The sequence below is a fragment of the Panthera leo genome, chromosome D4 (assembly GCF_018350215.1).
Source record: "Panthera leo isolate Ple1 chromosome D4, P.leo_Ple1_pat1.1, whole genome shotgun sequence".
In the NCBI taxonomy this organism is placed as follows: domain Eukaryota; kingdom Metazoa; phylum Chordata; class Mammalia; order Carnivora; family Felidae; genus Panthera; species Panthera leo.
This window is the reverse complement of record NC_056691.1, coordinates 28,129,446-28,143,643: the sequence shown is the minus strand read 5'-3', so window position 1 is coordinate 28,143,643 and position 14,198 is coordinate 28,129,446. Positions and strand designations below refer to the sequence as shown.

The following is a 14,198-nucleotide window of genomic DNA, read 5'->3' as shown; positions in this document are numbered from 1 at the left end:
GCAATCTGTCATTTTTTCTATCCCCCCACACCACCGCACTTTAGAGCCCTGTCTTCTGGACGCACTAAACACAGTAGGTAATCATGCGTGTTCCTCTGCAAGCTTAACTGTTAAGGAATATTGTTAGGTTTCAGTTTCATGTTTTTAAATCTCCTTTTCTTAAAATTGTGGTAAGAGAGACAGAACATAAAATCACTCACTTTAACGATACCTCCCTGCAGCGCGCAGGGGTGGTGACTATACGCACAGCATCTGTCTCCAGAACAGTTTTCACCTTGGAAAACTGGAAATACATTCGACTCGTCAGGAAGACATTCCATTTCCAGGCTCAGCTCTCCTGATGTCCCTGTGGGTTTTATAGCCTGGCTGCCATCTAGGGGCTGTTTTTGCAGGAACAGCCAGGCTGGCCCTTCATCTTGGAGGGGCTTTTCCACGGTCACACCATGACCAAGGGCAGGCCACCCCAAAATGTGCCACTTTGGTGTATTGGTTACAATAAATAAAAGTTACGCAAGAGACAGCCTGTACAAGAAGGGCACTCAGGGCCTCCCCGTGCCCCTGAGAACGGGAAAGAACTCTGGCTGTCAGAGACACCCTCCCTGTGCCAGGAAATAGAGATATTCTCGTCACCAGAGCCCAGAAGGCCGTATCCACAACCCTGCTACTTTTTCCCAAATCTCAACCAGCCCAAATTCTGTCCAGAATTCCTTACTAATTGAAGCTCCCGGAGTTAGCTTTTCCTGATTCTGTCAGTTCCTTACAGATCCACTCTCTCTCTCAAAAGTAAAACAAAGTAGAGAAGTAGAAAAACTGCACCTCGGTCATTTCCGTAGGTCCCGGTCTCACGATTGGGCCTCAGTGTGCACATAATTGAACTCTGGTTTTCTCTCTTGTTAATCTGGTGTAAATTTAATTCTTAGTCCACCCTGGTGAACTTGAGGGTGGAGAAGAATTTTTCCTTCCCTTCAAGGGTTCAGTAAGACCAGGGTAGACTCAGGACACTAGGGGGAGCCGATCAGTTTCGACACTTCAGTGAATCCTGTAGTTGTAATGATACCCCTTTCCGCAAACTGTCCGCCAGAAATCCCACCCACAGTTCTGATTCGTTTTGTGAAAGGTGGGGAATCCAGGTTTCTGAACAAATCAGAGCCACAAAAGTCTGTCACCACTCCATAACAGCTTGGGGTCCCTGGGAAGCTCCTGTCCATAAGGAGACCTCAGGCACCGCAGGGCAGCCCAAGGTGGACTTTGTACCAACAGGCAGCACAGCACAGAGAACACGTTCCCTGTGCATCTCACATCCACACTCAGAGCAATGGTTCCATGAGAGGCTTTTCTTTCTGGCCCTCATGCAGGGGGTGGAGCCGGCTGCCCACAGTGGGACTTCACCAGACAGTTCCAGTCTCACCAGAATTCATGTCCCTGAAGACCCCAAAAGTCCCCAGGAATGCCGGCCACCACCTAATCCCAGGATGTGGCACTGAGCTCAGTCGCCCATAATCTCTTCAGATCTGGGTCGTAATGATTCTTACTATGGCTTCAACATTTCAGGAGCCCAGGTGGCCCAGATCCTTAAGAACACTGGCACCTGCATAAAACAAGAGTATAAAGATTTGCAGCACTTTGTGTTTTTTTAATGTTTATTTATTTTTGAGAGGGAGAGAGCATGAGCCGGGGAGGGACAAAGAGAGAGGGGAACAGAGGATCCAAAGCGAGATTCAAACTCACGAACTGCGAGATCATGACCTGAGCCAATGTTGAATGCTCAACTGACTGAGCCCCCCAGGTGCCCCAGTACTTTGTTTTTATTTGTCCAGCATCCTGCCTCTGCCTATTTCTCCTATTAACACAACTCCCTTCTCGGAGAGAATGGCTACTTTCCTCACCTTGACCCAGGGTCCCCGGGGCCAGGGCCTTGCAGAACCCCACCTCCCTTCCCTCCGTGTTTTGTGTAGGGCTGCTCTGGGACCCGAGGTTGCCCCAGTCACATCCTTCTCTGAGATTTTACATACAGGTGATACCAGAGACTTACTCTGTGCCTGGGGGTTTCAGTGGCCTGGTGTCATGTCACTCCCCTGTGACACTCTTTGAAGCAGGAGAGAGTGAAGTGGCCACTCAGGACAGAGGTGACACAGGATAAAAGCATCTACTTTTGTAAGGTGACCACAGCTTCGATCTCAGTACCATCCTTTTCAGGCGTGTCTATGTAGCTTTTAGTTTTATTTCATTCATTTATTTTCCTAATGTAACTAGACCGTGTTTATTGTGGACAATTTGGAAAAATGGAAATGACCTGTTTCCCCAGCCCCACAGAGAAAATCATTACCGTTTTAATCTTTTTCCTTCCAAATTTTTTTCTTTGTCGATGTATTTTTAAAAAGTCTTGAGGTTTTACTAAATGCAGGTTTTGTCACTGAGTGCTTCCATGCACGTCAAAGCTAGCATTTCCAGTACATGGCCTGGGCCACGGGCTCTGTCCGGAAGGATAGAAGATACACATCTTTGGCAGTAGGTTTATCTCTTACTCCTGTGGGTTGGTCCCCGCACCTCTGTACAGACAGAGAAAGCTCCCCACAGGCCCGGGGCGGCACTCAAGGACTCCAGTGGTGTTTGGGTCACCCAAGGACAACAGAAGGGATTCCCTTCTTCAAGTGACAACAGTGTGAAAACTATCTGGGCTCCTCCTGCTTCCCCCTACCATCCCCAACTTTAGTACTAATGCCCCCCAAATGAGCCGGGTGTTTCCACACGGGAGTTTAGGTTAACTGACTTTCTGGACTTCAGTTTGGTTTGCCCTGCCATGTGGGGTTTTGGTGACTGAAGAGAAAACAGAGAAAAAGGATTCCTTTTGTATTAAAGACCAACAATCAAATGCAACAAGCAATAGTTTATTTATATTTTTAAAAAAAGAAAAGAAAAAAAAGAGAACAGAAAAGAAAAACCAACATGTTTTTACTACATTGTATAGATTAAGTAAAAATACCTGTATTCATATATATGTATATACATAATGCATATATATATATATATACACACATATACACACATGTAATGTAACATTAAAATTACACGCTTCTCAGGACAGAAGAATTAGGACGTGTTCCCTCACTTCAACCTAAAACTCCATCACTACTTAAAATCACCGCAGGAAATCTTGCTTCCTTGCCTTCTTTGTCGGACTTCACAGACAGGAAGTCATCGAACCAGGATCTACATGTGAAAACCATCTGCTCCGCGCAAATGACAGCGGACTGCCACCGAGCAGGAGTCAGGGGTCTGCTGAGTCCTCCCGCAGACCTTCCTTTCCTGCAGCTGTGTCACCTTCTACCTGAGATGAGCGGGAATGATCAGCGGACACTCTGAGGGTTCCGCGTGGACGCGCACGTTGACGTTTACACAAGAGCAGCAAGGACGTGTCTTACCATGAAAACAACACTGTGTGTGAAATCACTCTAGAAGAGGATTCCTTCCTCCCCTTTCCGTGTGAAATGAAACACAAAAATTTCTGGAAAAACCACGACTCAGGGGGGAGCACCTCAGGCGGTGATCAGCAGACAGCAGGGGACACAGAGGGAGCGTTCCCTGGATGGTCTCAGACACAGCCTCTTCTGCAAAGGCCTCACATGTTGTCTGTTTGTCAGTCAGACAGTGGGATTCCACACATGGGAGTCTGTCCTACAAATATCAAAGGGATAAGACGAGGACATGGTCTGACAAGGAAAAGGCTATAAGAAACACATTTGGGATAAATGTTTTTTTTTTTTTTTTAGGACAATTCATACAGTAGTTAAAAAAATTTCATTGAAAAGTTAGGAATTCCAGTAAAATTATCAGTAAGAAGCAAGGTGCTGGCGGATGAGAGATGATCTAGGGCACAGGGAGGAGGGATACTGGCTTCTCAATTGGCCAAAGGACAGGCTGTGGTCTGCTCTGTAACTACAAAGACCGTTCACACACAGTGGAATGTGTGGGAGGAGGGAGGTAGTGGCAGAGAAACTGGTGAAGCAGGAGGGAGGGCGGGGACCTTCAGGATGTGGGCACAGGGAGGGATGGGGGAATTTCTGCCGGGACTATGGGCTGCATCCCCCTGCTCTGCAGTCCGAAGACACCCTGCCCAAGCCAAAGGCTGCCCTCACCGGGACACGACGGAGCTGATGGAATTATAAGATGTGCCACTGTTACAGCTGGAGTCATAGGCCTCCTGGCCATTGCCATCGAGGTTGATTTTGAACACTGAGGACGCCTTCAGTAGAAAGTCTGCTGCGTCCCGACGCCCCAGCTCCCGCAGTTTGGACATGAGGATGCCGACCGTGCTCTCGGGGTAGGAGGCCCATTCCCGGAGCAGAGCGTGGACCGGGCTTGGGAGGAACTCCTTGGAAGCCCCGTTGTTGGTGTTGTACTTTGCCACAAGGTCGGGGAGACCCAAGTTCATGGCCAGAAGGCACCAGTCCTTCCCCATGGGGTCGGGCGGGTCCAGCAGACGACACAGTTTCCTCCGGGTCAGGAGGTTCAGATCTGATGCATGGATGTCCATCCCTAGGCTGGCCTGCGAGTACACGTCATGACACCCAAAGCACATGATGCTGCTGAAGCTTTCCTTGTACCCGCCCATGGTGTTAGTCAGCGAGGTCTCCTTCAAAGTCTGCGCCCGGAAGAAGTCCCGTGGCTGGTAGATCATGACGGGCTCATGGTGCTCCCTCAGCTGCTGGGGGCTCAGGTAATGCTTCACTGTCAGCAACCCTGGGAGAGTGGTGGCCATGACGTTCTCCATGGTGCTGCACACGGAGTCCAGGAGGAGGCAGCACTTTATCTTTTCCGTCTCCAGCCCTCGCACCTGCACCTCAATGCCCTGGCCGTGGTTGACCAGGAGCACCAGCAGCTCGGCCCCGCGATTGGCAATCTTGCAGCCATTCACCCAAAGGCGGATGTCCGCATCTCCCTCGGTGCTCTGCTGGTGGATCCACCGACAGAGGTTCACCTGGACCTTGTGAAAGATGCCACATGGGAAGGGGGTGAGGTGCTCCACGGGGACGATACGCACGCCCCCGTAGACCCTCCCCTCATCCTCCTCATCTGTCCAGGAGCGGTGGAGGTTGTCAGTCTTGATGAGGGCAGGGATGTCCACCATGGTCCCGCTGCTCAGGTCCCGGGCACAAATGTCCATGGCATCTAGGATCTGCAGCAGCTCCTCCACATCGCTGTCAGGCACCAGGCGCTGAACGTCCTCCACAGTGTAGCGGCCCCGGTAATGGTGCAGGGCCCGTGGGGTCTCCACGGACAGCAGCTTCCCCAGGACATTGGTGCAGAGCCAGCGGGGGTCCAGGAGTAACACGTCCTGGACTGTTTCACTCTGCATGATGTTGATCTGCCAGAAGGGACAACAGGAGGTCACACACGGGAACACAGAGGGCCAGAGGCACCAGCTGTTCAGAGCACTGAAGGAGGAGAGCAATGATAAAATCTGTGCACATGTTGCAAAAAACGACCCAGGGCATTCATGGATCTCAGAAATCAAACACTGAGCCAAAACGCCAGCTTGAGAAGGTCATAAGAGAGATTCTGAAAGGACTACCTTTGACTTTTAAAAAAAAGGTCAAGGTAATAAATTCAAAGACAAAAAAGAGAGAGAGATGGCAGGTAAATGCAAGGAGTAAATTTTGACGGGGATCTACATCCCAAAATACACGAATAAAAGCAGTTACAAGAGAAATTATTGGGACAAGTGGCAAACACTGGAGTGAGAACTATACATTCAATAACAAGGTCACATCTATGTGCTTCTGGGATGTGATCATTGTATGGTTATCCTCGGCACTCCATCTGGTTCACGTCCACTCGCTGACGCCCCCGGCTACGTGTTCCCGGGGCTCTTGGAGACTGATATGCATACCTTAGACATGCCCGCCACCGCCAGGAGGGTGAGAAGCTTGCTTTGCCCCTCCCCAACCCCGGTAGATTTGTTAAAGATAACAAAGTCTCTCCCTTTCCTGACACACAGGTGGAGCCAGGAGATCTAATTCGATGTTAGAGGTCAGTGAGTTGCACACGGACTCTTTGATCTCACCGCACTGCCCTTCTGTGCAACCCTCGCTCTATCACATCTGTAGACTAAGGTCCAGACTTTGTGGAGACCAGCAGCACAGCAGGATCATTGCCCGCCATATCTCCCCGGTTAGGAAGTTACCCCAATTAAAACTGTGTAAACTATAAGGAGTCACCTGCTCTGTTTTTCTGGTCTCAATGTGGGGGATACTTGACTGTCCGTCCTCCACCCTGTAACAGTGGGAAAACACCCCGCTGCTTAGGAGATCCAGGCTAAAGTACTGAGGGGTGAAATGTCAGGATATTTGCAAAATAAATAAGTAAATAAATAGAAGAGAAAGAGACAAAGCCCATGGAGCAAAATGTAAACAACTGATTAATTTAAGTGTGAAGTAGATGAAGATTCTTTGAGCTACTCCTGCAACTTCCCTAAAAGCTTGAGATTTTTCAAAGAGAGATTCAAATTGTTATATGAGTCCACGATATAAAATTTTAATACGCATAGGAGAAAAGGTCTGGAAAGCACCCTGGAGAGGGCAGAGAGGAAGGAGACTATAGTAGATGGCCAGAGGAGACTTGGAGCTTACCTGACCCCTTTATTTCTTTAAAAAGCAAAAGTCTGAAAGAAAGAAATATGACAAAAAGCAGAGACAACTTTGGTCTCTTTGCAACACTCACCCTCCTCTCCTCCCTCCCTGCTCAGGGCCAGGTCTACACACAGTGCTGACCCAAGGGACACTCTGTTCTCACACGGAGCCTGAGGCTCTTCACTGTTTGTACCAAGAGTACTTTCTGGTCCACACTCCGGTGACAGCTTTGAAACACCCTCTGCATATGATTCTGTTCAAACCGGTCCCTAGGTTGACAGTTCCTGGAGGGTAGAGCATCTATTTCTTGATAAGGCATTTGGTGGGGACATCATCTGCAGTTCAGCTCTGGGCACTGCCATCCCCTCAGGATCACGGGAGACAGGCTGAGACACTGGCCACACTGGAGGAGGTTAAGAGGACAGATGACCAAGGGCAGTGAGGGATCCGGGAGCAGAAACAGGCATCATGAGGATAAGTGGTGAGATGTGCATAGGACTCGGGCCTTCCTCACTAGCGGCAGTAATAGCACCGGGGGAGAGGCTGGTGGCCAAGCAGAGGGGGCCACCTGACCGATATTTCCCTTCCTTACTCCTACCATCAAGTCTTCATTCATCACTCACTGAAGCCTCAAGGGCAGGGAGGGGTGTGAGATGCAGAATAAAGTGGATTATACCTTTGATCTAGAAGTTGCTGGTCAAATAATGGAAGGCAAGAGAATACTGGGCCAATGGAGTGAGTTTATTTTTATGGTTAATCTTATAATAAGCATCTTATAATGTAAGTCTGGATCCCAGTCCTTGGATTCAACCCTTTTTTAATTTATATGCTGATTTTTGTTTATTAAAAAAAATTTTTTTTGGTATTTACTTTTGAGAGAGAGAGAGAGACAGACAGACAGAGCGTGACTAGGGGAGAGGCAGAGAGAGAAGGAGACGCAGAATCCGAAGCGGGCTGCAGGCTCAGAGCTGTCAACACGGATCCCCACTTGGGGCTTGAACTCACAAACCGTGAGATCTCGACCTGGGCCAAAGTCGGACACTAAACCGACGGAGCCACCCAGGCGCCCCAAATTCAATGACTTTAAAGTACTGCTGGAGAGGTCTATAGATTACTGGTAGTTTCAGTGAAGTTCAGAGGCTCATGCTGTCACTGCATGACACTCTAGTTCAGTTGTAAGTTCAGTTGTAATTTCAAGTCTCTATGATTTACACGCACTGGCCTCAAGTCAGAGGTGGGACTGAGACTGCACAGGAAAGAAGCTCCTGGGGTCTAAAAATCTCAGAACTGCTTCTGGGCTTTCACGTTCAGAACTGCCTTTCATGGCCCAGACTAGCCTAAACTGTCCCCGGATGTCACAGGACAGAGGGATACAAAGGCCAGCTCCCCTCTCCCGGGATGCAATTAGAACAGCGATCTGGATGCCACATGAGTGGGAGCAAAGATTCCCATTTCTGGGAAAGGCTGTCATTTCTGGGGACACTGCTTGCTGGGCCTTAGTGTCTCTGGACAGGCTCTTGTCATTGCCTTGTCTGGACCATCTGTGAACCGAGGAGTCTGTGTGGAGCAGATAACAGCCCCGGCCAGAGGCTGCAGGAATCACAGCTAAGCAACAGACGCCCCCGGAGGAGAGGAGAGGCCCAGTTGCCCAGTGTGGTAGAAACTGTGCTCCCTGACACAAGCTGGAAAACAAACGCATCAGAAGAAAACCAAACACCAGCTCTTAGGGTGCATGGGAGAGCGGAGAACTGCAGTTCAGAAGATCACCGAAGCCTCTGTGATCGCCACATGTCTGGATATATTATGGGTCGTCGGGCAGTTTCCACTCTGCCTCTCTCGGCTCAAACCACCTTCACAGTGGGGACAGAAACCAATCTCCCGAGCCCCTCCCAGACCCCTGCCTGGTCTCCAGCCCCCTACCTCGCCAGCACTGTGGAGCTGCTGGGCTATGCGCCTGAGATCCCCCTCTCTGGCCAGGGGGTTCAGCTGGTCTTGCACATCGTACACGAACTGCTGCAGTGACATCAGTTGGTTGGGCCCGTTGAGCTTCCTCCAGGAAGGCAGCGTGGAGATGATCTTCTCACACAGGTGGGTCATCGGAGGGCAGACCTAGGACACACAGCACAGGACAGGTCAATTTGCAGCTGAGGGGACTCCCTTGGAGATGGTAGAAAGCTTGGTGCTCTTTCCTGCACTATTGCAAAAATACTTCGGATGAGTTAGTGCTTTTTGGTTGGGTACTGGGCGGTTCTTTTGTTAAAGTGTTGCCTCTAAGCAAAATCCATTTGCAAGGGTAAAATGGTATGGATGCTTTCATTTCTTCTTCCCTTTTTTTTAACGTTTGTTTATTTTTGAGAGACAGACACAGTGTGCATGGGGGAGGGGCAGAGAGAAAGCAAGACACAGAATCCAAAGCAGGCTGCAGGCTCAGAGCTATCAGCACAGAGCCCGACGCGGGGCTTGAACTCATGAACTGGGAGATCATGACCTGAGCCGAAGTCGGACGCTTAGCCCACTGAGCCACCCGGGCACCCCGTGGATGCTTTCATTTCTATTGCTAATAATTAAACAGGTGGTGAGGCTTCACAATAATGCTCTTGGACTCAATCACAGTGTTCCCCAACTCCTAAAGTTGTGCGCCCCCTCCCCCCTCCTCTGGAGTGACTGTTTCAGCCAGATGATGGTTAATTTTATGAGCAAAGGAAGAGGAAAAGAGATGAACTGTCATCAGCAATACTGTAGTGAGTTTTTACCAGTATATTAAGTATTTGTAGGATTGCTGTGGAAATACTATTTCAAATTAGACTAATTCTTGGTAATTGGCTTGAAACAGCTTTCTTTTTTCGTAATTTGTTAAAATTCTTATTTGAGTATAGTTGACATGCAAGGTTACATGCGTTTCAGGCATGCAACACAGTGATTGGACAAGTCCGTAGGCTATGCTGGCCTCACCACAAGTGTAGCTATGGCACCTCCCACTATTACAATGCCATTGACTAGATTCCCTATGCTGTGCCTTTTATCCCTGTGACCTATTCATTCCACAACTGGAAGGCTGTATCTCCCACCCGCCTTCACCCATTTTGCCCATCCCCTCACCACCCTTGAAATAGGTTTTTAATCTTTTAATTTGATTAAATAAATCATCTATGTGACAGGCCCATATAATCCGCACACCATCCTAATTAAAAACAAAAACAAAAACAAAACCAACCGCTGCTCTACATCATTAACCAGGCAGTCTCTTCTCGAATCCCACCTTTATGTCAGCTGAATTCCACTCCCTGTTTCTAAAACAAAGTTCCCAAGGATAAAGGCAGTCTGTGGTGGGTTCTGCCTGCTTGGCCTCAGGAATTGAGGGTTGGGGTTGGGAAGCAGACAATCTCACCACACCTCAGCTCAAAACTTCAGGGAACCCCTACAGCCTATCATAGAGGCCCTAACGCCACCACCACCAGGTGGGGAGGTGCTGGTCCTTCACAGACCTCTGTCCCAGATCACTGGCCACTGCTCTCTGCGACTGGCTTCCTCTGAGCTCCCCCAGACTACTCCCCACTCACCCTCTATGCCATAGTGGGGCCCCCATCAGAAGGCAGGGGCCAGGCAGGCTTCAGGAGAGCCCAGAGTTTTCTTGAAGATTCCAAAAGCACGTCTGGAACTGGAGCCTGGTGCTGTGAATGGGGGCATTTCCCAGCAGAGAAGGAGTAAGCTGTAACTGGAAGGGCCACTCCCCACCCAGGGAGGGATGGACACAGCCTCCTCATCTACACGCAGGCTGGGGCAGCAGGAACTTTCCAGGGAACATTTTGCCCTTGGGGGTGTTTATCCTTTCTCATCAGTTGGGGAGAACTTTTTGAATATCATAGATTAGAAACCTTTTACGTGTCAGAGGCACTGAGAGTAATTTTTCCAGCCGATTTCTCCTTTTAACTTTGTTTATGGAGTTTATTTGCCAGAAAAGAAATTTTAGCTTTTGTAATGTCAAATAGGTATATTTTCTGCAAAAACTTCTAGGGTCCTCGATATTGCCTAAAGGGTTTTCCAAAGCACTATCAAGTTATTTTAAATACACGTTCAAGATACTGCTGGTTTTTTTTTTTTTTTTCTTTTTTACATTTATATGTTTGAATCCACCCACAATCTATTCTGGGGATTTGTAGTGAAAAGAATTCAATCTCACTTCATTCTAGACTAATAGCCAGTCGTGTCAGATCACTGATGAAATAAACATCTTCCCCCAAACTGAAATAACACCTTTGTTTTCTATTAAATTTCTGCAGATGTTGTGCTTTACTTCTGTATTCACTAATCTATTCCATCTATTGGTTTCTTGATTTTGGATTTATTAGTTACACAGCCTTTACAATATGCCTTATTTATCCTTCCGCTGAAATTTTAAGACAAAACATCCAATTTCCTCATTCCCATGAGTTGCTGGCCGGTACCGGACTAAGTTTATATAACTTGCGAAAACGAAACGTTGAGTAAGATCTTGCCCTCCACAAGCACATTCCAGCTCGTTTGAGTATCTATTACTTTATGTCCTTCAACAAATCTTGCTGGTGACGGTTCTTCTATTGTTCTGCATTTTCTAAGCATTTCACAGTAACTCACTTCTGGGCAGTTTTTATGATTTGTAAAAGGCAATGTCACTTATAAACTAACCATTAACACCGTCAGAATCCCATATGCTCTAAGGTGGGGCCCTCGCTCCTAACTTCCCTCATCTCCCAGCCACGTCCTTGCTTCTCACTTTTCGTTCCTTGTTGTAGACCAGTGGGACACAAACACAGCCATGCATCCGCCTCGTGCTGGGTCCCCTGAGAACCGAATCTAACCAAGAGGAGCACGAAGAGGCCAGCTCCGGGGTGACCGGATGGTCTGGGCAAAGGTGGAACCACAGGCTCTCCAGCACACTCACCGAGACAATCTGGCTCCGAATGTCTTGCAGGTGACTTCGCAGTACCTTCATGTCCTTAGAGCCCGATGCGCCAGCATCCAGAACAAACAGCTTGTTTGAAATGTGAAGATCGTTCCCAAACCTAAGGGAAGGGCAGTGGCCTCATCAGGGTGATGCGGTCTCACCAGGTGTCACCATGGACACGAGGCTCCCGTATAGCTGATCTGAAGCCAGAATGTCCTGGTGACTTTGCAGAGGCTGCCCCCTCCCCACTGTCCACTGGCTCGTCATATTACGGTGGTGTGAGGCCTGGGACCCCTGAGCTCCCAGTCCTGCGGATGGGGGTGGGGGGGTGGCTCAGGTTGCACAAATTGGCAGCGACACAGTATGGGAAGACTTCAGGTCCCCTGATGCAGCACAGGTGAGGCCCATGCCCTCACCTCAGATGCTGGGAGGACGGAGGCCACTACAGAGGGACGGGTAAGAGCAGAGGGTAGGCATGAAGGCCACTCCCTCAATGGAAAATACTAGCATGAGCCTTCTTTTTCCTATCAGGAGGACAACAGGGAAGTGTCTGCAGTAGATAAACCAATAGTTTGTGTTACTGGCGGATTATATAGAGATGCAGCTTCAACGTTTTTTGGCCAAACATGAAGTAAAACCACACGTTTCTACACCGTGACCCATGCACATTCATACTGCTCAGTGAAACAAAAGTTTTCCATAAATGCTTGCCAGGAAAGGCACTCTGGTATTTTCCCCTCCTGTCCATCCCACTTTCGTGACCAGGTCAGGACCCCCAGGTGACTGTCACGAGCCCCTGGTGAGTGGCAACTTAGACTTTGAGAAGTACTGCTCGGTGGTAAGATGACAGTCATCAGAGGAACTGAGAGCCAACACAACAAAAAGAACCGCGCATCTGTGTCAGGCATGGTGACAACAGTCGATGCCACTGTATTATACGACTAACACTTGCTAAGGGTTGAACTTAAACATTCTCACCCAGAATTCAAACTTCTGCCACGCCTGTGGAAATTTCTTACCATTTTCCAGGGGGCGGGGGACGGATTTATTGCCTACTTTTAGTGACTCAGTACATGATCAGTTTTGAAGTCTCAAAAAAACAAAAAACAAAAACCATTCTCACCAAAAAATAAATAAAAAGCAAAGACAGAGAAACATGTGAGGTGACAGATGTGCTAACTAACTAGACGGGCGCGTCCTCTCATAACGTGCATCAGATCGCCGCGACACGCACTTCAAGTATCTTAAAATATGATTTGTCGATTATAATTGCCTCCACAAAGCTGAGAACTGACGCATGCAACTCCTAACAGAAGGTCCCCCGGGCAGTGGTACCTGGAGGTGAGGAAGGAGGTGATAAGTCTGTTGTTTTACATCCCGTGGCCTTTACTTTGGTTGCATTTGTTGTGTTTTCAGCGTTTTGATAAAAAATGAAATCTACGCCACAAAGCCAACCAAGCAAAGGAGGCCCTTGATTCCTTCCTCCGGTGTCCGTGAGCTCTGTGAGATGGCCCCTGTCCCCAGCGGCGCCCTCACCTGTTCCTGATCTCCTTGAGCAAGGACGTGTCCTTGTCGTACCCGAACTCGCCTCCAGCCGGCCGAGGCACGTTCATGATGTCGGCGTGGGTGGCCACCAGCACGACGTGGAGCGGGTTCTTCAGCTTGCCACCAAAGGCTGAGGGCAGAGAACAGACATTTCACAGGCGGGTTGTCCTTCCTGGTTGTCTCCAAGGCAGGTAAGGCAGGGCGTGCTGGCCAGCCTGCCGTGCAGGGTCACCTCAAGAAGGCCCTGGCCCAGCCAAGAGTGGGTTTCCTGGTCCTCGGGGAGGGCAGCTCAGAAGTGGACCAGCACTGACCACAGAACTCAAGGCAGCTTCTCAGATGTCCCCCCAAGTGGCCCTGCTTGTCCAGTGAGAGGAAATCTGGCTCTGAGCAAAGGCACCTTTCTAAGACCTAGAAAGTTCTGTGAGTGCAGCTACACCCAGAAATGTCCAAAACAGGGCCTGTGGTGGTGCACACAGTCTCTTGTGGGGAGAGTGTTTTGGAAAGAAAACACCAGAAAGAATGAGAAAGAGAGGCAGAGTGGATGGACCCTGAGGGGGGTAAGCCCACTTATTTGACTTTTATAGGAATTTAAAAAAAAAAAAAAAATTGATAGCCCAGTTGTGTTTCCACCATGAAAGGCTGCCCAATTCTGTTTTTTTTTAAAAAAATTTTAATGTTTATTTATTTTTGACAGGGGGAGGTAGGAGGGGCAGAGAAAGAGGGAGATACAGAATCCTAAGCAGGCTCCAGGCTCTGAGCTGTCAGCACAGAGCCAGATGCAGGGCTCGAACTCACGAATCAGGAGATCATGACCTGAGCCGAAGTCAGACGCTCAACTGACTGAGCCCCCCAGGCGCCCCTCCCTCTGTTTTGTACAAAGGAACAAAATCGTATTCCACGCTATTTTCTGCTCTAGGAATAAAGTTAAGATAATGCCTTCACTCAATATGGACCCTTCCGTTCTGGATGGAACCACAGAACGAAGGGGGTTAATTCTGCTTATTAATTACGTATCATTAGGTAGAGAGACACAGAGGCCATCTCTGGGAGGAGTCCACCTCTACCCAACAAAAGTGACCACAGCTCTAAAGTGTAGGAAG

At 48.8% G+C, this 14,198-nt stretch overlaps 1 protein-coding gene across 5 annotated transcripts in view; it reads right to left on the bottom strand.

The window, feature by feature from the left end:
- Positions 1–2,922: 2,922 nt before the first annotated feature.
- The window catches only part of DAPK1 (death associated protein kinase 1), a 188,752-nt gene continuing 177,476 nt past the window's right edge, over positions 2,923–14,198 (bottom strand). For all 5 annotated transcript variants that reach the window (XM_042912400.1, XM_042912399.1, XM_042912397.1 and 2 more), the window contains exons 23-26: positions 13,090–13,228; positions 11,551–11,671; positions 8,550–8,738; positions 2,923–5,365 (exon numbers count right to left, since the gene is read on the bottom strand). In XM_042912400.1, coding sequence (XP_042768334.1) covers positions 4,133–5,365; positions 8,550–8,738; positions 11,551–11,671; positions 13,090–13,228 — 1,682 coding nt within the window. In that variant the 3' untranslated portion in view covers positions 2,923–4,132. The remainder of the gene's footprint in view (positions 5,366–8,549; positions 8,739–11,550; positions 11,672–13,089; positions 13,229–14,198) is intronic.